This window comes from Kwoniella shandongensis, chromosome 5, assembly GCF_008629635.2.
Source record: "Kwoniella shandongensis chromosome 5, complete sequence".
NCBI classification, from domain to species: Eukaryota; Fungi; Basidiomycota; class Tremellomycetes; order Tremellales; family Cryptococcaceae; genus Kwoniella; species Kwoniella shandongensis.
Genome location: NC_089291.1, coordinates 163,528 through 191,518, shown reverse-complemented (window position 1 = coordinate 191,518; position 27,991 = coordinate 163,528). Strand labels below are relative to the sequence as shown.

Sequence of the window (27,991 nt, the reverse complement as noted above, 5' to 3'; positions counted from 1 at the left end):
GGAACCTCGCGGCTGGTACCGCTCATCACAAACATCGTTGTCTATATATATTCAAAAGTGGAGGATCAACCATGTCCAACTTTAATAGGGGATAGGGGTCCCAACTTACTTGATGGTCAACTGAAATTGAATGGGTGCGTAACTTCCTCATAGCTTACCACCTATCACTATATATACCATGTCGTACGGTTCTCTGTTCCGCTCGGATCCTCATTTATCCTTTCTTCCGCAATAGCTAAGCGTGCTCTTAACCTACAGCTTCACTATCTTCGTGAAGAAATCTTCCAATACCCCTCTTGATACCTTGTGAACACGACTATCGTCACCATGTCATACCTGGGCTGTTTTCTCGTTACATCGATTAGCATCTTCTTCATCTTCCGCTACTTCCTTACACCGTTGCTCTTCCGCTCTCTCACCCAATTTAGAGTATCGGCCATCAGCCCGTTCTCCGCTCGAGGACTGGAATGGCGGTCGGCTAGCGAGAAGCACGATGTCATCCCTACCTTGAGGATAGAGCGAGCACGGTGGACCTGGGGAGGTATAAAGGGAGACGTGGTGGGATTGATCGTCCTACGTGTGGAAGGATTGAGCTTCCGGTTCAAAAAGGGTTCCCTCGGCAGAGCGGAGAACAAGGCGGATGATACGATCAGAAAGGTGAGCAACCAGCCAGCAACAAACACCCCAAGGACTTACGATTAACGTATTCTGTAGACGTCCGCACGGATATCTGCAGCAAAGAGCAGACTTCTCTCGTCGACCCTTCAACTCCTGATGCACCATTATCCGTCCTTCGCCCGCCTTTTCTCGATTCAACTCGTCAACTCCAGGATCATCTTCGATGACATCGATGGCTTCGAAATCACGTTGGAAGAACTTGGATTTGGTGTCCGAGTCAATTTCCAAGGGGAAGCAGAGTGTCCGATGCCGACGTCCTCCTCCTCACCCAGTATCCTACGCGAGCATCCGCTGTGCTACTCGCCTGTGTTATCTCGAGATGGATCGGACCTCTCTCCCATGCTTTCACCGACTTTATCACCTACCATCTCCCCAACTGTCTCACCGCCAGGCTCGCCTTCCGCACACACGTCGTTCACCTTCCCCCCTATATCCTCGGTTGAACCTTCACCTGCCAAGCCGCACAAATCGTACTCTCGTCTATCTCACGCGCGTCGACGAGCTTCGGTCTTCCAGACACGAATGTCGACAACGGCCAGTCAGATATGGCACAGAGCGACAGGTCGAATGCATGGGTCAATCGCATTCAACGCTTATGTAAAGGATATTCGATTCATACAACCGCACGCAACACCTTCGTCAACGAGGTCGTCCAATGCGGACTCGATCGATGGCGCCCAGTTACATCCTAAGGTATCCAACAGGTCACTTCGCTGCGAGACAGGGTCACCTGACAAGGTGCTCTTCGCGACGGCCGCGTCTTTTCGATCCTTCATCGGACGAACCCCTCGATACGCTCTGCCCTCTCGCGAAAGCGGATGCGAGGTCCTGCTTGCGATTGACGAAACTTCTACCTTCACCGTGGGGCTCGGGTTTGGTCCCAAGAAGGGCCTTCTGGGCGAGGATACTTTGAGCACGGATTTCCAGTTTGGACGACTGCGTACAACCGTTGGCGCGATTGAGAAGCTAAGCGAAGTCTCAAAGAGGTGGAAGAAGGAGGACAAGCAGACACAGCCGAACGTCGACCTGGTGAAACGAAAACAGCAATGGGCTCCTCAGGCTATGCCTCGTGTAAGTCGTCGCCTATTTCCATGTAGATCGTGCTGACATCAAGGGTAGATTATACTCCGTGCCTTCGAGTCTGTCGGCGTCAAATTTGCCCATGTCACTCTGTTGCAATACCTTCCGATCGCTGCTTCCCACGCTTCCAATTCACAGAGTCGGACATCCTCCTCGACCTCTCTGTCTGATCTTTCCACAGGCACTGAGGACTCGTACACATTGTTACTTCAGCTGTCCGACATTGGATGTACGCTATCCGCTGCTGACTCGTCGAACAACGAACGAGCTCGGAATGCGTTTGGAACCAACTCCAGTCCCGAGTCAAAAGTACGCGGTATCGCGTTTGAATTACGATGGGATGAGATACAGGTCCAATGTATCGCTCCAGGCGAAACTGCCAACCAAAAAAGTCAACTACTAGCTGTCCGCCAGGCAGACTACACCGGATTCTCCACTTGGAGACCTTATGGCTGGACAAGGGAGGAGTTGCTGTTTGCCAACGACCCTAATCTCGCCTTGATTGTTGGTCGAGGCAGCATTGGCTCATTCGATTGTGCTGGTGATCTCCAGCTCGCGCACGAACTCGAGTCAGCATGGTCTGCCAATCATCCCAAAAGGGCCAAACCAACAGTCTCCAACCTCACAAAAATTGAGCAGACGACGCCCTGGCTCCCTCCTCGTGTACGAGTGGTTCTTGATGTCGGACATATCATGGCTATTGTGGCAGATCGAACCTCAGAGCACACGACTACGCTCACCTTCGCATCGGACGGCTTCCATATCGGATGCTTTACCGGATTCTCCGACATAGTGGGCCGCCGTCGCAACCCGATCACTACCAAGAACGCGTTCAGAGAGGAAGAGAGCTTGGAGAAGCGGAGGGAAGCAGAATCGGACGCTGATTACGCCTTGCCCTCATCGATGCTCCCAACCTCAGTAAGGCGTCATCCACCTCAAGAACGAGCCGCTCTACGGGACGACCTGTCCATTTCAATGCGAGGAGACGCCCAAATCAGCTTAGAACCTATTAGGGTCAATATGACTCTGTCTGGGGACCAGCTATATGATCTGGCAGAGATTGGCCGAATTCACGGCACAGCTACTGGGGACATCCTCGGTCGACAGATCGTCAAGGGCGACGGTTCGGATGCTACTTCGCTGGATTGGAAGTCGTTGTCGTGTGGGATCGATTTCGGGATTCAAGAGGGAATCTACGTCGACTTGTGGAGAGAGGAGGTGATCGAAGCGATCATCAACTTGGGACAAGCGCATCAGCATGCCCCCGCCCCCGCCAAGATCTCATCCGACACAGGGTCGATTCTTGACCGTCTACCTTCTGGTGTCTCCGCTCGTTTCTCGATCGGCGTGATCAATGTCTTTATGGGCGTCAAAGATCCTAATCCTCAATGTAGCCTTGGTCTCATTCGAGGAGTATGGCTTCAAACTACCGCCATGTACGAATACGCTTTTTACAAGCATTCCACACAGGCTCTTCCTTGGCGGCATACCCTCACCGCGCCTCGCAGGGCCAAGCTGCAGCTTCCGGAGGACATCACAACCCAAGCTCTTGCATTTGCCGCGCAATATCGACCGGATACTGGTCGAGCTGCACTGTTCTCGCTGAATCTAGCGGACACCATCGTTCAGCCCGTATTCAATGGCGAGCGATTCGTCCGCCAAGGAGGAATAAGGCGGAAGTTGGTGGTTAAGGAGGTGCCGAAGTCCAGGACCGGTGACGATTTTATTGGTTGGGGATTCCAACGTTTACGGATCAAGAAGTCCATCGAAACTGGAAAGTTCTACAATAACGTCCCGCCATTGGAGATCAGTGACACAGATCAGGCCCAACGACCATGGTTACGCATCCGAAACTCGAGAGTTCATCTTGTCACTCAACAACGTCGTGCAGCGGACCACACAGAGCATAACGTTACAGCTCGATTTGATGGCGTCAAGCTCATCAGCGACCTCTCCCACATTTATTCCAATCTTCTCGCTGTCTCACTCACCAAACGTCTGATCGACGCCTGGAAACGACCTCGGATCTCAGACGATACTCGATCTCCCCACAAGATTAGTATTGGTATATCTATCCCGAATATGACGGTACATTTCTCGTTCCCTCTCAAGGAGCAGATCTACCTCTATGCCTCTGGTCTGAGCATTTCCAAACAACCAGCCGCGGGCCTTGTCTTCTCTGCCGAACAAACTCTGATGTACGTTCCAAGTGCACGGATAATCGGCAATTGGGAAGAACTTGTTCGAATCAAGAGAATCTCAATCAAGATATCTGATCCCGGTGTACCTCTTGTCATATCACCCTACATCGAGGCTATCCGAGTTCGAATTCCGTTCTCCTATCAACTGAACAGTCTCATCCTCAACATCAATGTTACAATCAAAGCCGCCCGGCTCCTGGCTCAAAATCTCTTCACTCAGAAAGGCTTCTCCACCGTCCACTCTCCTCGAGCGGAGCAGCCGAAACGAATTCCAACCATATCATTCGGCATTGGCTACATATCACTGGAGGCAAAAGACGATCCTATCGAGACTGGTTTGAACCTGATTTGGCGAGTTGGCCTTGCTGAACAGGCCAGGCGGAACGTACTTTGGGATACTTTCGCCAAGAAGACGGTCGAGATTACCAATGCCGACGCGGCGGTTGAACAGGACAATACGTCACCTACTGCCAGTGGCAGGCGCGTGCCCAGCTTGACGAAGAACGCTACCGTCTCCATCCAACAAGCGCACCAGGCATTGCAATTGTATAACGCTCAGGTGTGGATCCGACGTATGCGCGCGGCCAAACTTGAGCAGCGACGAAGAGAAGGGGTGGCTCTCAAGCCTTTCACAGGCTGTGAACCTTTGATCAGATTGCCAATCGAGGTGACACCTTCTAGTCAGACTGCGCCACTGTTCCGGGCCCAGTTCCAGAATGTCCATCTCTCTCTTAGCGATCCAGGATGGACTCGAGACGAAATCATCGATTACATGGGAAAGGTTTCGGCACCTTTCGACAAGGATATTGAGTTCACCTTGATGTGCCCCCTAAAGATTGAGTGGACCATGTCGGAAGCAAGATGTTCCCTCCGTGATTACCCTCTACCCCTGATCCGAGTCAAGCCCGCCTCGTCCGGAGACCGACCTGCATTCACAATGAAGACGAATCTCGTCATCGCTGAGGAACTCGCCAACGAGGATTCAACGGTCTACGTCCCAGTGGAGGTCATTCCTGCTGGCTGTGGCCATGCGGATACTTCAGCTTTCGTTGTACAAGTTGCGAAAACGATCATGCCGGTCAAGATGTACGCGGAGCCTCGGTTCGCCATCGCAACGAAGAAGACGACCGAATTCACGTGGGGTAACTCATATCAGCCCGGTATCCAGGATCTGATGAGGGTTGTGGAAACACTTTCCCACCCGCCGCGAGATCCTTCGCCTAAAGTCGGCTTCTGGGACAAATTTAGGTTGATTTTACATTGGCATCCTATCGTGGACTTTGCTGGGCCATGCCACTTGCATCTCAAGGGTGAGTAGATTCTCATCGGTCTGCGCGCATAAAGCTCACTGAAATGCAGGCTCGTTCGATCCTTACTCTGTTTCTGGGCTTGGAGCGGGTTTCGCTCTGGCTTGGCGGGGCAATACGCGACTGTTGATAAATCAACCCAACGAGGATGGCGAGGTGATCCAAATTCGAGCTGATGAGCTGCTGGTTGCTATTCCGGAGTAAGTCTTGTATTTTCCAGCACGAGCTGATGCCAGTTTAACCGCCTTGCATGATGGAGCTGCAATTGGAAGCGGTCAAGCGCACACACACAACCATCATGACCCCAATCATCATCATCAGAACGGCGGGAACGAGGAGGAGGACGAATCTGACAGTCATCTTATCGAGCGACGGTATACCAAGCCGTGTGCGAGGTTTGTCAACGGCGTTAAAGTCGGTTTCGGCTTCAAATTCGAGAGGACCTGTCGACCCTGGACATGTAACGAAGGGTGTGGACCCACGATGAATCTCATGCACCGACAGTGTCATATCACGCAATTCAGGCAACACCAACAAGTCGTATTACGCTCTCCAGAGGCTATCAAAAAGGACGAGAAGCGGCTCGGGAGAGTGAGTTGATCATCAGTTCGAGTCCATGAAGGTGACTGACGTTATGTTCGCTAGCCCGTCGACTCATACGAGGGTTTCAGGAGCGATTATATCCACTTTTCGGTTTCACTCGTGACACCGACGAAGAATATTCCTACCGATCAGCCAGAAATGGTTAATAGTCTTCATTTCGCTCCCAAATCTACTTACCATTTCCTGTCCTGGTGGAAGCTGTTTGACCACAAAATGTCACTGCCGATTCGACAAGGAAGACTGTTCCCAGACTCTCCACCACCATCCAAGAAATTCGGTCGAAGCATTGCAACGATGAAGGTAAGCTTTCCTGTCGTGTATCATAGCTGACATAACAGTACAACTTCGACCTCAAACCGCTGTACATCTCACATGTCTATTCCCAGGTCTCTAATGACCTCTGGGAGATTGGCAAATCCGAATCATTGGGGCTTAAAGGTCGAATGGGTCTATTCAAGGCAGTCGCCCTACAACGGGTTCAAGAGAAGAAGCAATACCACGCCATGCTGCACAAGGAGAGCGTCGTATACCACAAGCCATTCTATGCCGCCGACATCGTTGCCAATGATCTCAAGATCAAAGGGATTCGAGCGCACTTTGCGGAGAGGGTCAAGTCCGAGGACGAAGATGCTCTGCTGGATCCTTTCCCCAAAGCGTCCGAGCTCTCCCCCGATCTTGCGTTGTGGTACCACTACTTCGATTATATCGACACCGACAGAAAGCCCTTCGATAAAGATCCGCGAATTGAACTGGTCGATTTGGGAGATTGCCCGACGGTATCCATCTCGCGACGGGTCAAAGCGAGAGCAAGCACACCATATGACGATGAAGAGTCCAACGATCGGAACAAAGTGGAGTTGAGGAAAGGTGTTGAGAGCAGTAAATTCGGTCATGATCCTACTCATGAGTCTGGTTTGGGCGTGCTCCCTACCCCTCCAGAGGAGCAGATCAGACATGCGAATAGGAGAATAGACGAACTATTGGCGATGGATCAGACCGAATATGTGAGTAGTATGTGGAAAAGGAGTGTTTGGAATGCTGACTGTTTGAGGTAGACCGCTGGCGTCTCGCTGCCACGACGCCTTGACATGCTCGATGCCGATATACGTTACCAGAAGACTCTGATCCGAGACGTCAAGGACGAGACGCTAGAGTCCTCAGATGCACCGGCCGAGTCTCACGCCGATTTTGAAGATACGATTCTTATCCATTTCCCGAGACTATTCTTCACCAACAAATCGAGGAACATCGCTTTCACGTACTTCCTTTCCATGGCTGATCGAAAAAAGCAAGAGTACATGACTGCACATGCGTTAGTGTCTTGGACTTCAGAAATATATGACGGGAAGAATACCAGTTGACGCCACCCTTACAGCATGCTCAAAAGCATTCAAGATAGTCTCACCAAACGATCTCGACGTAATCGACCTGAAGCGGCAGACGACGATGACCAGCTTCAGACCGTTGCAGTTGGAATCCTGGACGGCCTGATCGACTTCATGGCCAATCGCCTGAGTACGATCCACTCAACGCTTAACATGGACGACTTCAGGAGGGCAAAATTCGGTCTGCCTGAAGCATGTACCGTCAAACCCAAACGAGTGGTCAAGGTCTTCAAACCGCAAATTGCCCTTCGGAGCGATGCCGCGGAGAACGCAGTGGTTCTGCTTGCGGTGGAGGAGATATCGTACAAGGCGTTTGATGTGATCGATCTGAGCGCTTCGGACAGCATGATGGCAGATGTACTTGCTAGGTGAGTCAGATAATCACCTAGACGAAGCTGATTGGTCAGAAATTTCGTCGCAATGAAAGGAGCGCAAGGGTTCTACCCAACCAGTGAAGCTCTGGATCGAGAGAAGACGATTGGCTCGCCTCGAGTTCTCGACTTTGTACCTCTAGAGATATTCTTGGACACCAAGAGTGAGGCGACTGACTACGACCGAATCCTGTCGAAGACGGATATCTTGATTCCATTTGATAAGTTCAACCATCTTCGTCTTCCTCAAGGTTTGGAATGGCCTCAGGATGCTGTCGACGAATTGGGACAACCTATCAAGCATCTCAAGATACATCAGGTGAGCTGAGCTGCTACAATCGAGAGAATTACGCTGAAATGCCCCTGTAGGACTTGTACCGGGTGATCGTACCGAGAATGACACTCTCCGCCACATCCAAGCACTACAACGCCCTTTACACTGTTATTACCGACCTACTCATGTACGAAGATCCCGAGCACAAGCATCGTTCCGAAGCTGTCGATGATTTCAGTCGTCAATTCGATGCTGCCGATCGAGATCCAGCTCGATTGATCGTCGATGTTCACACTTTACAACATACGATGCGAACGCTTCTCGATTTGCAACATGGTTACGAAGCGAACTTTGACAAGCTTGACGAGCATGGAAAGGACGAGCTGTTCAAGATCCGAGCCGATCTTCAGGAGGGCTATGAGAGCTTGTATACTATCAATGCGCTCATCCGAGCCACTCTAGCAAAGGACGATGCTCGTGCTGCAATGAAGACTGCCTCAAGGATGGACGTACGGATCGGTTCGATCGAATGGAGGATGCTGCGAGAGGACCTGGACAACCTGATCAAACTCGGTATTAATGGAGTTTTGTTCTCGATCATGAGCAACAAGAACGGGTCGATGGACAGTGCGATGGTCATCAAGTCGTTGCAGGCCTTAAATGCTACGCAAGGCTCACTGTTTGACAAAATCTTGACGCACGAAGAGCCGGGCACGGGTAGCAAGAAGAACGTGAGTACGATCGAGATCAGTGGTAGACCATGTGTTGACGATCATGCGACTGCAGAACAAGCCGTTCTTATCATTGTACTGGTCGTCACTCCCGGCAATTGGAGGTATTCCAATCTACCCAATGGTGGACATCGATTTTGCCAATATCAAGGTTTCCCTTGAGGAGCGCATCGGTCATGAGTTGATCGATTACGTTTTCGGTGAAAGGATACAACGTCGACACGATGCTCGACTGACTATATCAAACGGCAACTCGGCCAATGGTAATGGAAATGGAAACGGCAACGGCCATGGTCCCCCCTCTGGAACGACAACTCCTACGTCCTCGGTGTTCCGGGGCATTGGTTCAGCATCTACCGATGATCTTAGCAAGCTTTCGCCTAACTCTACGCGACAGACTGCATCGGGGATGGAAATTCATCCACTCGCAAGGTCCAAGTCGCAAGTATCACTGCTATCGCATCTCGAGACGGATCCAAGGAGTCTGAGAAATAATGGAGATACAGTGGAGATGAGATCGAGAGCCGCCAAGAACAAGATGTTTGGACAGGTCAGATTACACGGAATGGGATTTATCCTGAACTACAAGGTGAGTTGCGGTGTGGTAGGCAAAGTGAACTGGTGCAAAAGCTGAACTGAGATTTGCGATCAATCAGTCTGATGATAAGCGGAAACATCCCACGTTTACGATGCCGGATTGTGTGGATTTCAAGTTCAAGATGCCAGAGATGGTTTATCAGAACAAAGTATGGCCTTTGGAAGAGATCTTCAATCATGTCAAGCGGGGTGAGTGCGGTCTTGTCTGAATCAAAAGATATCAGCTGATGTTGTCCTTGGCCATGTAGACATCAAGCGACAAGCGTGGAATCAACGTCGTGATCTATTCTCCCAAGTCATCAAGAACACCTCTGTGTTCAAATCCAAGAAGAAGTTGGCTCAAGCCGCTAAAGCGATGACCGAAAAAGCGCGATCGAGTACCATTCCAACATCATCATCGATGTCTTCCCACTCTGCATCTCATGGACCGATCTCTCCTAGCAAATTACGAAATACTTTCTCGGATTCGTCGTCGAGCTCGTTGCCCGACAGAGAGCAAGAGGAGATCATCGAGACTCTTACTCGAGCGTTGTCCCGAGATCCGTCAACATCTCCACAAGCCGTAGCGCTATCTATCGCTTTGTCGAGATCTAGGTCGAAATCCGCTACGAGGGATTTCGGTGCTTCTCCATCATCGAGATCGACTCAGACATTTGGTGATTCCATCGGGAGCAGTTCTGGAAAACCGACCTCGTTGAAGGGCAATGGCAGTTCAGGATCAAGTCTTCATGGGAACGGGAGAGCTTTGGCAAGAGCTATCTCAAATGGACAAGGTCAAGGGGGATATAGACTTCCCACGAATCACGATGATGATTCCGATATGGAGGGTGATGAGAAAGTGGGTGGGAGTGGTGGAGGTAGATTGAAAGGGTTTTTGGGGAAAATGAGAGGGAAAAAGTTCCATCATAACAAAGATGTTTTGGTCTCGAAAGATGGTTCAGGTGAAGAGGTGAGTCTTGAACAGGAAGAGTTGCATTTTGGTGATGATGTGCAAGCGCTGATGTCTCTCGTTTGTTGATAATGATCGTCAGTTATCAAAAGTGATCTCTCGTACCGATGCTAGATCTCGACAAGCTTCCGTCGCCATGTCTCCTACGAGAGGATCTGCTGCTTGAGGACTGGGAACTTTTGGAAGGAGGTAGAGGCCTAATGATATTTCGATTTTTTGTGACTATTTTTGCATTACATTCAATTTGAAGGAAAGACGATACTGTTGGTTGTACTTTTATTAGATGACGCATGTGAGATAGGTTGTTTCTGCTCTTTGACTTCTTTGGCTTTGCGTTCAAAATTGCGAGTTTCGTTATAGTTTTGATTGGGTTGCAACGAGAGATCCACCATCGATAGGAACGATCGTGCTGTCCCATCACGCCAATGTCAGCTGTTGTCCAATCTTCCTTTCCACAGGGGGTGATGATGATCTAATTCAATACCACTCCCCACTTAGACTCACCCGGTGACCCATTCCCCGCCCTTTGACGATAACCACAAACAAGCCGCGGCGACATCTTCTGGTGCACCTATCCTCTTCATTGGCATCCCCTCGGCAAGTTCCGATTCGAAATTTTCCAAGACAAACGCCATCATCTTACTTCTAAAGGGACCGAGGGCGAGAGTGTTTACGGTTATTTTGGGACCGAGTCGTTTGGCCAGATGTCTTGACATCCTAGGGAGCAAGGAGTTATCAATGTCAATAATAATGGTATTTAGAATCGTTGTGTGCTGTGAGACTCACTGGTGAAGAGCTGCTTTGGAAGCGGAGTACGCATAGGTCTCTAATCCAGGAGGCGCAACACCGTTGATTGATCCGATCTACCAGAGAAATCGTCAGCAGGCCTCTCCATAGATAAGGACAGCAGCCGCAACCCCTTCATACCTATTCAAAACTCACATTGATTATCCTTCCTACGAACCCTTCCTCCGAATGGGCCTTCTCCAAGAGCGGTACCAGTTTCTGAGTCAGGGTGAACACTCGTTGGACGTTGAGGGTGAGGAGTTTGGTGAATGCTGAATCGGGGTATGAGTGGAGAGGTTCGCCCCATGATACTCCGGAGTTGTTCACCTGATGGAAGGGTCACAAAGCGATGAGGGATTAGCGATCTAATTGACCTTATCTACGATAACAGCTTGTAATAGTGTATATGAAAGCCATACTCACAAGAACATGCAAAACTATGGACAACCAAACGGTTTCATAATCAGTTGATACCCATTTGACAATATGAATTTGACTTACCTTTCTCCCTCTTCTCCAACTCGTTCGCGAGACGAACACATTCTTCGTACTTTGACAAATCTGCAGGTATCGCAATACATTCTCCTGGTCCTTCTTTTGTCAATCGTGATGCGGTCGCTTCGCATGCCTTGGAATCACGAGAAGAGATGTAAACCTGTATCGAAGGGGTTTCATCATCAGCCCTATTTCATCATTAGCAAGAACGAGTAGTGGGGCAGGATGTACCTTGGCTCCATTCTTAACGTAGCCTGTCGCGATCTGTGTGTCGCAAAATGGTGTCAGCGAAGATGCGACGATCTAATAAGGGTGCAAACCGATGAAAAGCACTCACCATCTCCCCAACACCTTTACCTCCTCCTGTACACAATACCACCTATCCCAAGCGAATCAGGTCAGTTCTTGAATGCTATTGCAGAGCACTAAGATGCTCACCTTGCCCTTGACATCGAAGAGAGAATGAATGTCCATCTTGCTGTTTATCGTACTACACGACAAGTGTGGACAAAGTGAGCAAGGCAGAAATCAAGATTGAGATGGGTTCTGATATTTAGTAGGACTGAGATGCAGGATCACGGTTATGCGTCAATAACCGGTTCGATTGAAACGATACATGTGTGGCACCTCCCCGCCGCCCATTTTGACTACGAGTACGAGTATGGTTATCGGTCAGGTCTCCTGTCGTCCTTGTTATCTTGTACATGTAGATTTCGGGCGTACATAGTCATATTCGCTGAAGCACTGCGAAGGGAAGGGAACAATGCATCGAATTGTGCGGTAGGGCAGCATTGCAAATCTTAGTTGGCGGACACAAGCCAATATACACTTATTCATATCAATTTGGCGTCAGGAGGTAGACAACCTTGTGGACGTATCAAGTCATACAGCATGGACGTTACAGATCTACAAACGAATGACAAAGTTCGTCGTTCACACACCATCTGCACAAGATTCATGGGATTACGTTGGAATCACCCTTCCAGCCGATCCGTGACAGAAAGATCATTTGGTTCCAATTCCAGCGAACCCGTTCATCCCAAAAGCCATTCCCGGAGAATAACGTTCTAAGAAAAGTCTGTCGGACGGCGGTTCCTGTCAAGAGACATTTGTTTGATTGATTGTCGCCTTGTTTTGTTTATCGTGTTAGCCAGGCCCGTTGTTTACTTTTTTGTAAGTTCGACTCATGGATGCATGAGCGATGTATCGAGATGCATACATATATGGGTTCGACAGGACTGCAGATGCTTCTTTTCCCATAGTTCTATCACAATCTTTTCTTTACTACTCACCGTCCAGCTGTCCACCGTAGTCAAGGTTCTGATCCCCCCCCCTCCCCCCCCTCACCCACGCTTCGACAAACCTGACACCCCGAATAGTCGTCTACACAAGATGTACTCATACATTCATCTCGCTATCCCAGCGCTCATCGCCCTCTTGCCAAATTTGGTCCAAGCCGGACCCAACGTGTTTCCCGTAGGATGCGTTAGTCCTTCCGGTGTCCCCGCCAACGCCATAGCCTATGATGGCGCCACCTCCAAAGATGAATGTACCGTGAGTCGATCCTTGGCACTTGCGACCTATCCTTTCGAGAATAGCCTGCTGACACTCCTCCATTGTAGGCGGGATGCTCTGATAACAATTTCCCATACACCTTCTGGTCAGACGGCGCCCTCACGCAGTGCTATTGTGCCATTGAAGGTCCCGTTTCTCCCGCATCAACTTATCAAGACGCATACGACCGTGCACAGTGTATATCGTCCTTCAACTACAATGTGAGTGCGGCATGTTCGATTGCAGGTCGAAAAGATACCTCAACACGCGAGATATACATCCCTCCGTATGATGGACAGCATCAACCAAAACAACGAACCATGCTAATCGCACGTATCTTTTGACTGCCGCAGGTGAACTTTATCGGACTCGATTACGGCTTCGACTACTGTCTTAACCCCCAAGAGTTTGGCGAAGGAGCGACCGGTTTCTCTCAGCTCAGTGATGCTTTCAACGCTTGCAAAAACGTTCAATACACCGTCGCCATTCCCGTCTCGGGTGGATATGCTGTGTACTGTCTCGAATCTGAGGACGAAATCGGTATTGCCAAGTGTTCCAGTACTTCGGCGTACTCCTTTAGTCACGCCATAGCTGTTTCTCCTTCTGGTATACCTGGCAGGAAGAGGAGAGAGCTCTTGAGAAGGGCAAGGCTCGTTCCTGAGTTTTGTCCAAAAGGTTTGACCCCATGTGCAGTCGCTGGATCAGATTCATATGAGGTGAGTCCGGGCTTGCCCTATCGGTTCCTGGTAACATTTCAGTCGCTGATGATCTTACCTCACATCTGGCCATTTCACAGTGCATCGACACCAACTTGGAGCTCGAATCTTGCGGCGGATGTACCAACGGCCTTTACCAGGATTATTCACACAACGCCACTATCGGAGTCGAGTGAGTGGCCGTTCATCTAAAGTATTCATGAAAATCACTGATCAGAATTCATTCCCGCTCTTCCAGCTGCTCGACCATACCTGGCGTAGCTTCCGGTGCCGTGACCTGTCAAAGTGGAGAATGTTCCGCACTGGCCTGTAAATCAGGCTGGACACTACAACATGGGACTTGTGTCATAGTCTAGGTGGTGGAGATAGATAGAGGATAGACTTTCGTAACTTTATTATTGGGCTGTTTTGACCTCATGTATGGACAATTGAGGGGTGTACTTCGTGTCAGGACAACAATCGAAAACATGATGTTAGTGATGGTGGCATGTGGGACTGATTGTCAAGGACAGTCATGCTTGGCGTTGCTGTTGTTGGCGTTTCTCCTGTAACTTCGACTATATTGTCAGGTATTCGTAAAAACATAGCTGTATCCCTAGGAGCCCTTTCGGTGATGTCACCTGCCAACAAGGGCAATGTCAAGCCATGACCTGCTTATCAGGATGGACTCTTCAAAGCAGCGTTTGCGTCGAGGCGTAGACTATGCCGCACTCATACCGCAGTGATGCGGATGGACATTCATGCTTTTTGGGCTTGGGTTTTCGGCGAGTATACATTGCATTGAAGCTGTTCGATGGAAGAGATGATTATGATGCATATGTCAGTGCTCGCTGCGTCTGTTTCCAGCCAACAGACCGACAAGCAATGGGGCTCGGAAATGCATCCGGTGTCAAAATGAGACTCGGATACGGCGTCGAGTTTAGTGCATTGTCGTTTTTCGCCGCGCGCCCTCCACTCTTCCTGTCCATTACTTCAGATACCTCCTTCCCAGCCCTACTTCAGATATGATAATTGTATACACATGATACTACAGCACTATGAGACATGTACGCATACAACCCGCCATCCCTCTTCGACTTAGACGCAAACGACTCTCGAACGAAGTGATAACGCAAGAGCGGTCGAACGAGAATCGGACGGTTAGCCCCTTCTCCGTTGAATCTCGGTGGTACCACGCTAGGTCTATTAAGAGCCCTATGGTGGAGTGCTACAACGTATTGATACAGTTGACTTGAATCCACATTACAACATGCATCCACACCCATGATGCATCATACTGTACAGTGTATGATTTGTGTTGTATGCATAAGTACAGACTTGTCAATTCAGCCAGCCTCTAACAAATCACTTGTACCGTCTGTAACTTGTCCGTAACGCTCAAATCTACAATTGACACAGTTGGCTTTAATTTCCCCCTCCCTTTTAGCAACCTCCCAGCTAAGCGCACTCCTCTCATTGGCTTATAAAGATATGTAAGCATGTAGCTCAGTGATAAGGTAGTCAAGCATGTGGGAGTAGCGCTCTACTTGCAGAATAGGCATCTAAAAAAGAATGCAAGCGCCAAAACAAAGGAAATCAAGATTGAGTTGGCCAAAGTGAAATGTTGAAATCTTTAGCCGGTTACTGGAAATCCACTTTGCACTAAACTCAACGCCGTACTCGGAAGGGATATTCCGAGATGCCGAGATTGCGAACGGGGCGATAAGCAATAGCGGATCTACTATTTACATCTCATAACCTTCGAAAACTGCACGAATCTATTAATCATCTTCTTACAACACAGACCGTCAACGCACCACATCAGTACTCGTCCAAATACATAGCCAATTGGTTCCACGCAGCCATGCCTATCAAGAACCCGGCGACGGCGGGGGAGATGCTCTGCGCTGCTGATCGGCTGCACTTCTCCATCCCTCCCACACATGAAGCGGACTACTTGGCCTTGCTCCGAAAGACTGATGCCGCATGCGAGGCGATTTTAGCTCAGCCTGGTAGGTCATCAGAACCCTTCCGATCCAACCGACCCGGCCTTGACACCTTAGTCAGCTAAGCATTGACCTCGTACTTCGGCAGATTACAAACCCGTTCCGGATTTCGACCAATACCCGCGGACGAACGTCCATCTCCCTTCCGCTTCCGAGAATCATCTGAAAGGATGGGCATGGCGAGCAGATATCGGTGATCCGGTAGACAGTAGTATTGGAAAGCTTTTGAGTGGGAAGACTGTAGTATTTAAAGATACGATTTGTATAGCGGATGTGCCGCTTTTGTTCGGGACGAATGCGTTTGAGGATTACAAACGTGAGTCGAGGCATCGCATCGACCACCGCTTGCATGTCACAGCAGAAAGTAAAGATGAACATAAACACTGACGGTTGTCCTTGTACAGCCGACGTAGATGCTACTGTCGTTACCCGAGTTCTCGAGAACGGTGGACATATCCTCGGGAAAGCCGCATGCGAGGTGAGCAGACTCAGCTATGGGACGAATAGAGTCTGATGCTCCTGGCAGAACTTCTCACACGGCGCTACATCCTCCTCCTCACCCTTTGGTCCTGTCGAGAACCCCTACGCTAAAGGGTTCACGACTGGAGGATCAAGTTCTGGTTGTGGTGCTCTTATCGGTTCTGGGGCAGCGGATATGGGTGTAGGTGGCGATCAAGGTGGGAGCATCCGTATAGTGAGTTGTATCTACTTGTTCCCATCTCTCGGGACCGTGCTGACGAGACTGAATCTTACTTAGCCGGCCAGCTTCTGCGGTATTGTAGGACTTAAGCCCACTTTCGGTCTGGTCCCTTATACCGGTGTCCTCTCTTCCGACGCGGGGACAGATCACGTCGGACCAATGGCACGTACTGTCCTCGATACGGCTGCTCTACTCCAAGCAATAGCAGGGTATGACAATATCGACGATAGACAACTCGGCGCACCAAAACCTACTGATGTACCGAAATATGTGGATCTGGTGTTGGAAGGTAGAAAGCAGGGTGTGAAGGGATTGAAGATCGGAGTGCTGAAAGAGGGTTTCGCAATGAAAGAGCTTGCTAAGCAGGTGGAAAAGGTGGTCAGGCAGGCGATCAAGGTGTTTGAGGAACTGGGTGCAATTGTCGAAGAAGTATCAGTGCCAACGTGAGTCCTCTGCATTGAGGAAAGGGTTTCACCCTCGCCCTAAGCAGAACTTTGTGCTGATCAGAGTTGAGACTTAGACACCCACTCACCCCATCGTTGTTGCATGTCACCAACAAGTTTGCTTCTGGCGGCACGAGACAGGGACGTCAAGTTGGGCGAAGGGGGTTGTACGTCAACGATTACTGGGACCATCTCCTTCCTTGGACTCAGGAGAAGTACGACAAAGCAAAATACTTTGTAACAGGGACTGCTATGAGCAGGTGAGCTGAGGGAGGTCTCACACGGAGCTTTCTCAAACAATCTTGCCGGACACAGAGCTGATGACTGGATGTGGCGCAGCGAATACGGTTGGAGCAAATACTCCACCGCCTATGGACGAGCTATGAACCTCTCACGAAAGATGCGCGACGAGTACGATGCGGTGTTGGAAGAATACGACGTGATCATCATGCCTACGATCCCTCAACCTCCTCGTAGACATATCCCGGTAGGCTCAGGACCGCTCGCATGGGCCATTACAGGTCGTAAGTCGCCCCTCACGCCACAACCGTTTCCCTCGCTGACACCACTTCTACCTCTCTCCGCTACAGCCGGCGCAACCTTGAATACTGGAACGTCCAACCTCACAGGACATCCGAGTATGACCATCCCCGTGGGTTTTGCGGCGCCCATGGCAGAAGATATCAGATCGCCGGAAGATGAGGATATCAGATTACCGGTCGGAATGATGATTGTGGGTAAATACTTTGATGAAGCTACGATCTTGAAGGTGGGCGATGCATGGGAACAGGCGGTGGATTGGAAGAGTGTGCAGTAGGCAAGTACTCGGCATGCATAGGTAGGTATCACCGTAGATTATATAGAGCAAGGATGCATAATAGCTGGGCAGATGATGACGTGTTATAATGAAGTGTGGCTTATCACGTCCAGAAAGTCGAAGCGTTGCATCACCACCCAGACAACCGGATCGTAGCTATTGTTCACGATGCCACCACATCATACTTGGTTTACATCTGTACCCACAAGCATCGCTCAACCCCCAAAACAAATGCCATTCCATGCACGCTGCAACCCAGCGAGCTTGATACCACGTCGGAATGCATTTATAGCTCTGCAGAGAGCTCGTCGCGGGGCGATTTCTACCATCCCGTCGACTACCACCGTTGGATTACCGAGCTGTCCTCGTGAGTTCTTGCGTTGAGCATTACTGTGAAGTAGACTGTGCAGCATACTGATTGGAACGGACTTCTCGTGTTGTTCAGCTCGACAACACCAACTTCAAATACGACATAATAGCACAACCTCGCTTCTTTCTCCGATCACATCATTCTTCTCTCGCGCTCGAAGACCTGCCCAATCTACAACTTCCGCCTCTGCGATTGACGAATACGTCTTATTGATTTCTTCTCCTTCTCTATCTGCCGAAGATGTCCAACGACTATCGTCGGCCTACTCCACGATAATCAACGATGTTACCGTCGCTCCTTCTGGACTTATCACGACAGAGCAACGACTCGGAGCCTTGCGACTCCTCGCCAAATCCGCGTCTTCTTCAAATGCTGTGACTTTACTTCGAAGACTATACGAAGATCTTGCAATTGAGAAGCAGCAGGAAGAGGGAGTTCAGAAGCTCATGTTGGAGGCTCTGGTGGTCGCCGGTCTTCCAGCGGACGCTTTTGATTTCGCTCGGTCAACAGAGGATTGGAGATCGATACTTCGATCAGCGGTAGAACACGATCCGTCATTGGTGGACGAGGTGATCCCTGAACTCCGTGGCACGTTGACATCTGAAGATTATTCCTTGCTGATTCGAAACCTCAAACATTATCGTCGCGATAAAGCTGTTCTTTCAAAACGACTTGAAGCCTTACTCGGAGACATCGAGACTGGAGGTATACAACTGGATTGGTCGACGCAAGCGGAACTTATGCGATTACATCTTGTCCTAGGCCAGATCGACAAAGCGGATACTATAGTCAATGGCTGGGAGGGCAAAGCGGTTTCGTCTCCTGGTTTGTGGAATGCGATGATCGAGCTTGAAATTGCGAAGGAAGATTCGGAAGGATTAGAGCGGACCATCGTTGCGATGAGAGATGCGGGATACGAAACTCCTCAAAAAGCAATTGCTTTCCTCGCCATTCGACAATTACGACAATCCATCTCTTCTCGATCGTCTGTCGGATATAACGAGATCGTATCTGCTCTGGAGAGTGCGGAAAAATTGGCAGGAGGTACAGTGGCGAAATCGGATGTCTGGGCGCAAGTGATCAGGACGTATTTGAATGAGGTGAAACAGCACGATGCGTTGGATGTCGCTTTGGAAGTCTACGAAGAATCCAAGATGAGAGAATTGGAAGTGACTCTGGATTTGGCGAGGAATATGATCATACCGCTGTGCAATTCAAGACAACAGCCACAACGACTTGGAGACGCGATGAGAATCTATGACGATTATATGGCGACTACAGTTGACGTACCGCTCTCGTCATCGTCTTCAAGTAAGAGAACACGATTCGCGAGTGTCTATCAATATCTACTCGTCTCTTGCGCGAGAGCACAACCACCTGCTGTGACAACTGCGATCCGACTTTTATCCGATATGAGACGCCAATCTCTCGACTTCACATCGACCAATCTCACCTCCCTCTTGATCCTACTAATGCGATCATCACCCGACCACCACTCCGCTTTCAACGTCTATGCACATTTCTATGCTCTCAATCCCAGTACCATCGACGAAAGGGGTTTCGACGCGATTTTGACCTCGTACTTGAACCTCCATTGGGATCATTCACCCTTCGCTCCGCCGGAACTGTTTGTGGCGATGATGAAGGATATGCATAGGGCAGGATACGATCCGGGTTCCAGGATTTTGTCGGCGTTGTTGAAGCAGTATGGTCTGCTGGCGACAAAGTTGAGAAGAAGATTGCGATCGGGTCAGGCTTACACCGCCACGACCAGTATGGGCGAGGATCTCGAAAGAGATATGGAGGCGGGGACAGCGATCGCCACGATTCCAAACCCAAATACTACCACGACGGAAGATTATATCGATGCTTTAGCCCAAGCCATTCGTGATATTCACAACCTGATCAAACTTGAACCTCTGATTCATCCCGATATCCCCTTACTCACATCGTTGATGGACGCTTATTCTCGCGTTGGAGCGTTCTCCGAAACATTCGAAGTATGGGACGAACTTGTCCAACGACGAAATCGCGAACCTAGCGGAGTGAACATCAAACAGTCCTACGCGGCAGGTATAAATGTTATTCTAGATACTTGTGGATGGTCATATTCCCTTTCTAGGGGTAGGAAAGCTTGGGCATGGGCTAAAAGATGGGGATTGGTTTGGGAGAAAAGACAATATGACGCTTGGGTAGAATGTCTCCTGAGAAATGGTGAGATGGACGAAGCTACGAATGTCGTCTTGGATGAGATGGGTGGACAGAGTGGAGGTAGTAATTCTCCACAGGCGGATAAGGATACGGTCAGACTTTTGATCAAGTTTGGGAGGAAAGAATTGGCTAGAGGGAAGAGGGATCAGGTGGAGAGGAATTGGTCAAGAGTCAAAGAAAGATTGCCAGAGTGGTGGGAAGAGTTGAACAAGGCGAGATGATCATACCACATATCACTGTATAGTAAACATAGCACAAAATGCATACAAAATCAAGACCTACTACAATCCGACTGGAATGGACTATGCAATACTACAACTGTTATGCGTGGCACAAGCACTGAACCGACTAAGCTACATCTCGCCATTTTCCCCAATCGATCTTTCTCTTCGCGGGTCTAGATCTAATTGTATTCGCATCTCCCAAGACGACAAGCGGCGCAATAACAGGTCTTCCATGAGCACAGATGAATGGGAATTGCGTCGAGCTCAGCTGATCAACTAATCTCGTACATTGCTCATAAGTAAGATGATCTCCGAACATTATCGCGCCTGGTAAGCGTACACTACACTATCAGCTATACTCCCTTTCGGAATGTTGAGGACAAGGAGAAGATAGCTCACCTCTGCATGCTTTGGAGTTGGCAAGTTCGAGCATTTCTTTCGGCATGAAACGCATCGCTCTGCCCCAATCACCACAATGACGCTCCTCCTCCTGCTGAACCAGTCCATTTCGTCCATCAATCCCATCTTCCATGTTCGGTAAAGCATCCCCATCTACGCTTCGCAACATCGCTTCCACCTCTCCCATCCTCTCCATCAATACCGGCAGATACCCCCGTACCAACCTTGTAATCTCGGCAGCTTCCTTTCTCCCCAGCCGTGAGGCAAGTACAGATGGCACATGTTCTACCTGCACCTGTACGTAATCGCCCTCTGTCTCCAGGTCAGGTGGCTTGAAAGTGATACCCCAACGACGTAGTACTCCCATCACCGCGGGCTGGGAGAGCTGTTCCGCCTCGGCGCGAGTGAGAACGATCATCTGCTCCCCGTCGGCAGCCTTTGTCGCACACACGTTGTTGGAACCAAAGCCCTCGCATAGCTCTCGGAGGATAGTCTCGACAGAAACTCGCTCATCCGCGGCGTGCTGATCGATGAGGACGAGAGATGAAGAGGCTGAAGTAGTCCGGAGAACAGCAGCGATGTACTTTCTATCCACTTGTCCGATGATTTGGGCAGTGGAGAGTGAGGTTTTGGTAAACTGCGCATCGGTTTTGATGGCCTTTATAGGCTGCTGCAAAGAGATTGCTCGTCTCGGTTCGTTAGCTTTTCTGCAATGTTCCGAGTCGACGTCATTGAGGACGCTTGATCCTTCTTCGGGCATCGACACCAATCGCGGCGTAGTAGGGAGAACACCTGTATCTAGGTTCCCAGCGAGATCAAAGATCCACTGATGTTTGCGCACCGGTCTTGAGCCGAGGCGACACTGGCTGTAAACCTCGCTGTCGGTCCTCTGCCTTTTTGAGGCAGGTTCATCTCGATTTGGGATAGGGACAGCGGTCCCTTCATGAACAAGGCAATTGTCGTCTCCTTGGTCGCTGGCGATCGCAGGTGGCAACGATTCACCACGGAAAGTGGGTCTCAGAGGTGAGGGAGGAAGATTGGAAGATTGCAGTGCGAGGGTGAATCGAGGGGTCCTCGGAGTCGTGAGTGGCGAAGGTAAGTAAGGAGCAGTTTGACTAGGTTGTGATATCTTCGTGGGGCTAGGTGTTGTCGATCTCGCTCGTAGCGGTCCGAAATCATTCCGGCGGAGATACTCGTCCACAACTGCTAACAGCAGCGCTTTGACTGAGTCAAGATCCTGACGGTATTCATTAGCCCATGTTTCTGCTTCCACTGAGATGCAGATCACTTTACCTTGTATCCAAGGAGCCCTTTCCGAGGTTCGTAAGCCACGTCAACATCGCTAGAAGGCAGAGTGACATTGAGCACGTAGATCGGATGTCGTTCCAGCCGTCTTGGAGACCGTCGAGCACCTAGCGCCTCACCGTTCTTAAGTCATGCATCGTATATGCATTAATCGCTTGTGACTCACGAGCGTTCCAATCGTCAACCTCGTCAAGTTTCCCCGAGCTTGCGAGAGTTGCAAATCGACTAGCTGCGAATTTCTTGGAGATAGCCAAGTGCAGTTCGCCCCGATCGACAGGGTAATTGTTGATGTCTACAGAAGCGTATCAGCTCGATTCGAGGCTCGTTAGAAGATCTGTCAACTCACACAGATGCTGATGGGTCTTCACTACCGTTGTCAGCTGGTAGACAAATTACAGATATGTGTTCTTTTGCTTACCTTGGAGACATCCCCCGATAGACTGATAAAGCCATCCACTCGTCTTTTCCCAGACGAAACGCGGATACTTTGATATCGCTGTTCCACAATATCAACTAATCTGCATGGCAAGTGCAGGCCAGCATAGCTTACCTGGACCAAAGCATTCCCATAAAGTGCGCGAAAAACCTCGACTCTATTCTTGTTCTACAATTATTACCATCAGCCTCATCCACGACGGTATTCGTAGCCGTGGTACGGTCCTGGTACTCACCTGAGCAATTCCGAGTACGTTCTTCGCTCCACCTTCTCTCCCATCTTCCCATAAGCTCCAGTCCACTCCCGGCCATCCTAGACTGAGCCTCTCCACGACCTTCTTACAATGCATCATCACTGTCGCATTGTTGCTCGTAGCCAGTTCTTCTCTCCTTACGGGGATATCATGGAATACATCTCGTACAGTTATGATCGTCCCTCCCTCTGAGGAGATATGCCGATTTGGGCTGTGGCCACGGAAAAGTATTTTGGAGGATTTGATTATTTTGGTGAAAGTCGAAGGAGATGAGTCTGTACGAGTCGTAATATCGAGTAATGCGATAGAAGCTATTGATGCAAGGGCTATTGTAGTCAAGGTTAGCTCGTCAACTTCGACCTGAGTTTGGGTGAGCCAGCTAACCTTCTCCCCTAAAACCGTAACATCCAATTGGTCCCAATCCGCTCTCATTCAATCTCTTACTCGTACCTACACGCAATCGTAAGCTATAGCTGAACATATCTTCTAGGAGGTAACACAACTCACGGAACCGCTTCCCGACCCTCTTCAATCCCTCCTCACTAATCCCACACCCGTCATCTTCCACCCTTATTGTCTCCCCATGCTTCGTCAAGTCGACCCAGCAAGCTATACTGGTCGCTCCTGCGTCCAGAGAGTTCTGTACGAGCTCTGAGAGGATCTGTGGCAGAGTCGGAAGGATGAAAGATGAGCGAAGGGTCGTGGATGTAGAAAGCGAGAGGGGTGATATTTGAGCCATAGCCAACACCGGGTTGCAGAGCAGCGAGTCTAGGAACGACAATGGTGAGGAAGCAGTCACTGAGCTCAGTCATTCCGATCATATCTAGGTCATGATGATAGGTATGCGTGCAAGCAGATCAAGCAGTCAATTACTGTATGTATTGGGGGAAGAGCAAGGAGAGAAAACGAGAGGAATGTGACTATTGTGAATTCGCCGCTCGACAAGGAGTGGATCGCCTCCACTTTCACTCGTCTCGTCCTTTCACTGCAGCAGAGTCACCGTTCATTGTTATTGATTTCTCCATCTATTTCAGACTGTCATTGGCCCAGCTAGCACACTCGAAACACGTACACGATGGCCTCATCTTCCTCTTCCGCTTCGCTGGCGTTGGACATCTCGCTCCATGTCAAGTATATCCAGAATCTTGACAAGGTATGTTGGTGCGCCCATCTTTCCAGTCCGGGTCATCCAGCTGATGGATCAACCTACTTGCTTCACTTCACAACCGAACCATGTCTCCCCGTACGCTAATACCTTCTTACTATTGGCTCCCAATCGCATCAGAAACAAGATCTAGCCTATCATCTCACTTCGCATCTCCGTCTCAATGGAATATACTGGGGTCTGACCGCCCTGTGCATCATGGGCCAACCCTCCGCGCTAGACCGAGAAGGGGTGATCGAATATACTTTGTCGTGCTGGGACGATGAGATGGGGACGTTTGGACCTCATCCGGGACATGATGGACATATCTTGGCGACATTGTCAGCGATACAAATCATGGTCATCCAACAGGCTTTGGACAGGGTGGACGTCGAACGCGTAACGAAATGTACGTATCGAGCTCGACTCTTCTCTTTCCTCGCGATGCCTTGCTGATACCCATGCTGGACCTGCTTAGTCCTACACGGTCTGATAAATCCTGACGGTTCAGTGTCCGGTGATAAATGGGGCGAATCCGATACTCGATTCTCATACATCCTCCTCCAATCCCTAGCTTTGCTTGGTAAACTCGACACTTTCACATCCGAGATAAGGGAGAATATCACCGAGAACATAAGGGGATGTATGAACTTTGATGGAGGGTTCGGGACAGACCCAGGAGCTGAGAGTCATTCCGGACAAGGTGGGTGAATCCACCTCTCGTTGTGCTGCTACATAGTAAGAAGGGGACGAAGCTGACGGTACATGTTCTGTCAGTCTGGGTCTGTACGGCTGCATTGTCGATTCTGGATAGAGAAGATCTGATAGACAAGGACCTGCTCGGAGCTTGGTTATCGGAGAGACAACTACCTAATGGCGGTCTGAACGGTCGACCAGAAAAGTTGGAAGATGTAAGTAACTCTGCCAACTTTTGGTCTTAGCTGATATGTCTCCGTTTAGGTGTGTTACTCTTGGTGGTGTGCTGCTTCGCTGTCTATTATCGGTAGACTGCACTGGATAGATCGAGACAAGTTGATTAACTTTATCCTTGGCGCGCAGGTGAGTGTAACTTTCTTCATGGGACAAGACTGTGATGCTGACGTGCTGATCGCAGGATCTTGAAGATGGGGGTATTGCAGATCGACCGGGAGACTGGGTGGATGTCTTCCACACACTCTTTGGCGTCGCCGGTAGGTCCTAATCAGTGAATCAATCGTGCACTGCTCACCCTGACTCTTAGGCTTATCACTGCTCGGCTATCCTGGTTTACAAGATATCGACCCCGTGTACTGTATGCCGGCGGACCTCATTGCGTCCCTCGGCCTTCGAAAGTCCTACGTCACCTTGCCTAGATTATCATCATACCCCGCACCATCATAATAATAATATCTACATTCATAATGCATGTTCGTACCACATAACCTTCTTTGCACCTATTGAACACCGCTCTCACCACCTGGGGCAGTAGCGTGTCCTTCTCTCGGTCCAGGAGCTGCGGGAGTAGCGGTACCTGAAGCGAGTTGTGATCCCATAGCCATGGACGCTTGACCCGCTTGAGTGGCGGCGAGTCGTTGTCGTTTGCGCTCTGCGTCGGCCTCCTTCTCCGCATCAATCTCGGCGACAATCTTCTCAATCTCGCTTTGTTCAAGGTTCTACAGCAAGTCAGTCAGGTCAGCTTGGCTCAAGGGGGCAGATACCCTTTATCTGAAACTAGATTCACTGTGATGACACCATATCGTTCCATCACTGAGATCTCAATGTTCTTCGCACCAGTCTGAACAACTTCTAATAGACTCTTGACTGTAAGCTTGATAGCGTCGTCTCGAGCAAGCGCGTCGGTGTAGTTCTTTTCCAGGAACTCTCGGACAGTTTTGGATGCTCGACCGATCGCACAGGCCTAAGTTTCACACAATAGTCAGTTGTCATGGTCCCGACTTGCTAACTGAGGAGATTCTGCCGACTGACCTTCCAAGCAGAGTAGATACCACTAGGTTCGGTCTGGTATAATCTAGGGATGGTGTCGTTGGGGTCGAATCCGACAATCAATGTGGAAATACCGAACGGTCGAACACCACCTGATTGTGTGTATCGCTGTAGCCAGATATGTATGTTAGCGTTTCAGCTTCCGTTGTGTCCAAATACAAAACCAATGAAGCTGTACACGTACCTGCTGAATACCTGCGACGTGCTTTGTGATATATTCGATGCTGACTGGATCTTCGACGGTCAATCGATGAGATTGACATTCGATTCTCGCCTTGTCAATCAAGATTCGTCCGTCGGCAGTCAGACCTAAATTTCAATTCACACTGTCAAATCTATCCTTTTCACGAGCTTGACAAGCAAGAAATGAGAGCTGCAGCGACACAAGTAGGTGTGGGTTGAGTGATAGAGACTGCTCACCGGCAAAAGCGACGCAAACGTGATCATCGAGCATTGCGACTTTTCTAACCGTTCTCGGATCTTGCAGTTGCAGAGTTGACTTCTTCTCAACGCCGAGGACGACACATGAGCTTCCTCTCACACCGACCTAGATAGAAGCGATGATCAGTTCTGTCCTTTCCATCCAACGAGCGTCCTCAGGCAGCTGGACTTACAGCACATGTCCCTCGTCTGACAGCTTCGAGAGCGTATTCGACTTGGAAGAGCTACAAAGGATATCAGCTCGGCCATTCTCAATTATCTACGCAGATAGCTTACATGTCCATCGGGGGAGAAGACGGTGAGAGCTAGGCAGGAAGGAGTCAGCTCGACGTCATTATTAGAAGGAGGAAATGGTAGCAACGGCGGACCAGCGTCCTCTGACGGCAGAAGCAGGGACTCACCTCGGTCGTAGGATCGTGACATGTTGTAGTATTACGCTCGAATGGGTGACGGCGCAAGGGTCAAGTGGGGAAGTATGATGAGTCTTGTTCAACGAACTGCAGCACTGACAGCGACGACGAGATGATTGACTGATTGAATGACTGAGTGACTGAACGCGCGTTGTACTTGCGGGGGCCAACTAAGCGGTAAATTGCGTGCCTAATCATGTCGCCAAGTTTAGGAACGCCTATTTTCTGATCACATATTTGTTTGACCATCGATATTTGGTTCCATGCGTTATAACATCTTGAATGAAATATATGCATGTTCCTTGCTTAGGTTCGTTATATCAGCATCAGGACGATGGCACGACAAGCGAGACAAAGGACAGCAGCTCAGAGGAAACCAAAGCAGGAGGATGATGGACTCAGTACGGGTAAGTCCTCTCTTAGCTGCTGGAAAAGGTCATCCAGTTCAGAAACTGACAGAACCATATATTCACTATCTCAGCCGAGATAGTCGATGAGCAAGGTAAGTCAGCTCACAAAAGCCTGCCTTGCAAGGAATCTTGCCAGTCATAAGCTGACAATGTGATTACGCGTACGTTATAGAGCAGGACGCTCAGATCTCAGCTCTGAAAGCTAAGAACGAGAATGATAATAAGCAAGCTCAGAATGCCTTGGACGTGGGAGTGGTGACATGTCTCTTCATGTGAGCTGTCCTTCGTTTGCCAACTTAGCCTGAGCTGATCCAATTGTTCTTCATTCTAGTGCTGGAATGCAAGTCGCACAACATTCCTCAAATCCCAATCCTATCTTCTGTCTTTTGGCCATATTCCAATTCCTCCTTCTCCCCTTCTCTCTCACTCCTCACTGGTTACATTCGGCCCTTCGTCCCTATCTTACCAAAGAGGGCAATCATCTCCTCTTCCTCTCTTTACAACTCACCATTGCGACCTGTGCTGTCCTATTACGATCTCAACAACCGGGTTCGAATTTGGAATCGCCAGCTTTGCAGATCAACGAGATTGCGAGATGGATATTACCGGCCTTGGTTATCGGTGGTGTGGAGATGCAGAAGAGGAGTGAGAGACAAACACAGGAGAAAATGGCTTTGTTAGAAGGTCTGAGATATGATGTCAAAGGCGCGTAATAGAGCTGTGTCTAGGCGAG

General features: G+C 49.7%; 9 protein-coding genes across 9 annotated transcripts; 6 read left to right on the top strand and 3 right to left on the bottom strand.

Moving 5' to 3' along the window:
* Positions 1 to 327: 327 nt before the first annotated feature.
* CI109_102775 (uncharacterized protein) lies at positions 328 to 10,342 on the top strand (the record flags this gene model as incomplete). Its single annotated transcript, XM_065967196.1, has 15 exons — positions 328 to 657; positions 715 to 1,749; positions 1,798 to 5,269; positions 5,319 to 5,466; positions 5,539 to 5,857; positions 5,912 to 6,169; positions 6,256 to 6,873; positions 6,925 to 7,181; positions 7,245 to 7,622; positions 7,707 to 7,944; positions 7,995 to 8,630; positions 8,686 to 9,219; positions 9,287 to 9,416; positions 9,476 to 10,176; positions 10,259 to 10,342. 15 exons carry the CDS (start codon positions 328 to 330, stop codon positions 10,340 to 10,342), a joined length of 9,138 nt encoding a protein of 3,045 aa, XP_065823268.1.
* Positions 10,343 to 10,530: 188 nt separating this feature from the next.
* Positions 10,531 to 11,931, bottom strand: CI109_102774 (uncharacterized protein; the record flags this gene model as incomplete). The annotated part of the gene is made up of 9 exons (XM_032006049.1): positions 10,531 to 10,585; positions 10,681 to 10,893; positions 10,963 to 11,039; positions 11,119 to 11,289; positions 11,386 to 11,399; positions 11,464 to 11,617; positions 11,689 to 11,721; positions 11,795 to 11,836; positions 11,896 to 11,931. The coding sequence occupies 9 exons, from the start codon at positions 11,929 to 11,931 to the stop codon at positions 10,531 to 10,533; spliced, it is 795 nt and encodes a 264-aa protein (XP_031859630.1).
* Positions 11,932 to 12,849: 918 nt separating this feature from the next.
* Positions 12,850 to 14,083, top strand: CI109_102773 (uncharacterized protein; the record flags this gene model as incomplete). Its single annotated transcript, XM_032006050.1, has 5 exons — positions 12,850 to 13,011; positions 13,080 to 13,232; positions 13,365 to 13,727; positions 13,808 to 13,899; positions 13,966 to 14,083. The coding sequence occupies 5 exons, from the start codon at positions 12,850 to 12,852 to the stop codon at positions 14,081 to 14,083; spliced, it is 888 nt and encodes a 295-aa protein (XP_031859631.1).
* Positions 14,084 to 15,570: 1,487 nt separating this feature from the next.
* Positions 15,571 to 17,672, top strand: CI109_102772 (uncharacterized protein; the record flags this gene model as incomplete). Its single annotated transcript, XM_032006051.2, has 8 exons — positions 15,571 to 15,718; positions 15,801 to 16,028; positions 16,117 to 16,190; positions 16,239 to 16,406; positions 16,470 to 16,855; positions 16,933 to 17,115; positions 17,195 to 17,379; positions 17,446 to 17,672. The coding sequence occupies 8 exons, from the start codon at positions 15,571 to 15,573 to the stop codon at positions 17,670 to 17,672; spliced, it is 1,599 nt and encodes a 532-aa protein (XP_031859632.2).
* Positions 17,673 to 17,903: 231 nt separating this feature from the next.
* CI109_102771 (uncharacterized protein) lies at positions 17,904 to 20,474 on the top strand (the record flags this gene model as incomplete). Its single annotated transcript, XM_065967195.1, has 2 exons — positions 17,904 to 18,039; positions 18,118 to 20,474. 2 exons carry the CDS (start codon positions 17,904 to 17,906, stop codon positions 20,472 to 20,474), a joined length of 2,493 nt encoding a protein of 830 aa, XP_065823267.1.
* A 127-nt stretch (positions 20,475 to 20,601) lies between these two features.
* Positions 20,602 to 23,609, bottom strand: CI109_102770 (uncharacterized protein; the record flags this gene model as incomplete). The annotated part of the gene is made up of 10 exons (XM_065967194.1): positions 20,602 to 20,804; positions 20,877 to 22,113; positions 22,170 to 22,288; positions 22,348 to 22,473; positions 22,528 to 22,543; positions 22,600 to 22,677; positions 22,732 to 22,785; positions 22,853 to 23,196; positions 23,255 to 23,320; positions 23,378 to 23,609. 10 exons carry the CDS (start codon positions 23,607 to 23,609, stop codon positions 20,602 to 20,604), a joined length of 2,475 nt encoding a protein of 824 aa, XP_065823266.1.
* A 336-nt stretch (positions 23,610 to 23,945) lies between these two features.
* On the top strand, positions 23,946 to 25,394 carry CI109_102769 (uncharacterized protein; the record flags this gene model as incomplete). The annotated part of the gene is made up of 7 exons (XM_032006053.1): positions 23,946 to 24,023; positions 24,156 to 24,423; positions 24,493 to 24,717; positions 24,792 to 24,925; positions 24,975 to 25,073; positions 25,129 to 25,204; positions 25,255 to 25,394. 7 exons carry the CDS (start codon positions 23,946 to 23,948, stop codon positions 25,392 to 25,394), a joined length of 1,020 nt encoding a protein of 339 aa, XP_031859634.1.
* A 53-nt stretch (positions 25,395 to 25,447) lies between these two features.
* On the bottom strand, positions 25,448 to 26,861 carry CI109_102768 (uncharacterized protein; the record flags this gene model as incomplete). The annotated part of the gene is made up of 8 exons (XM_032006054.1): positions 25,448 to 25,666; positions 25,735 to 25,911; positions 25,980 to 26,105; positions 26,182 to 26,306; positions 26,418 to 26,544; positions 26,612 to 26,662; positions 26,715 to 26,743; positions 26,840 to 26,861. The coding sequence occupies 8 exons, from the start codon at positions 26,859 to 26,861 to the stop codon at positions 25,448 to 25,450; spliced, it is 876 nt and encodes a 291-aa protein (XP_031859635.1).
* A 321-nt stretch (positions 26,862 to 27,182) lies between these two features.
* Positions 27,183 to 27,971, top strand: CI109_102767 (uncharacterized protein; the record flags this gene model as incomplete). Its single annotated transcript, XM_032006055.1, has 4 exons — positions 27,183 to 27,255; positions 27,330 to 27,350; positions 27,431 to 27,530; positions 27,590 to 27,971. The coding sequence occupies 4 exons, from the start codon at positions 27,183 to 27,185 to the stop codon at positions 27,969 to 27,971; spliced, it is 576 nt and encodes a 191-aa protein (XP_031859636.1).
* Positions 27,972 to 27,991: the final 20 nt, after the last annotated feature.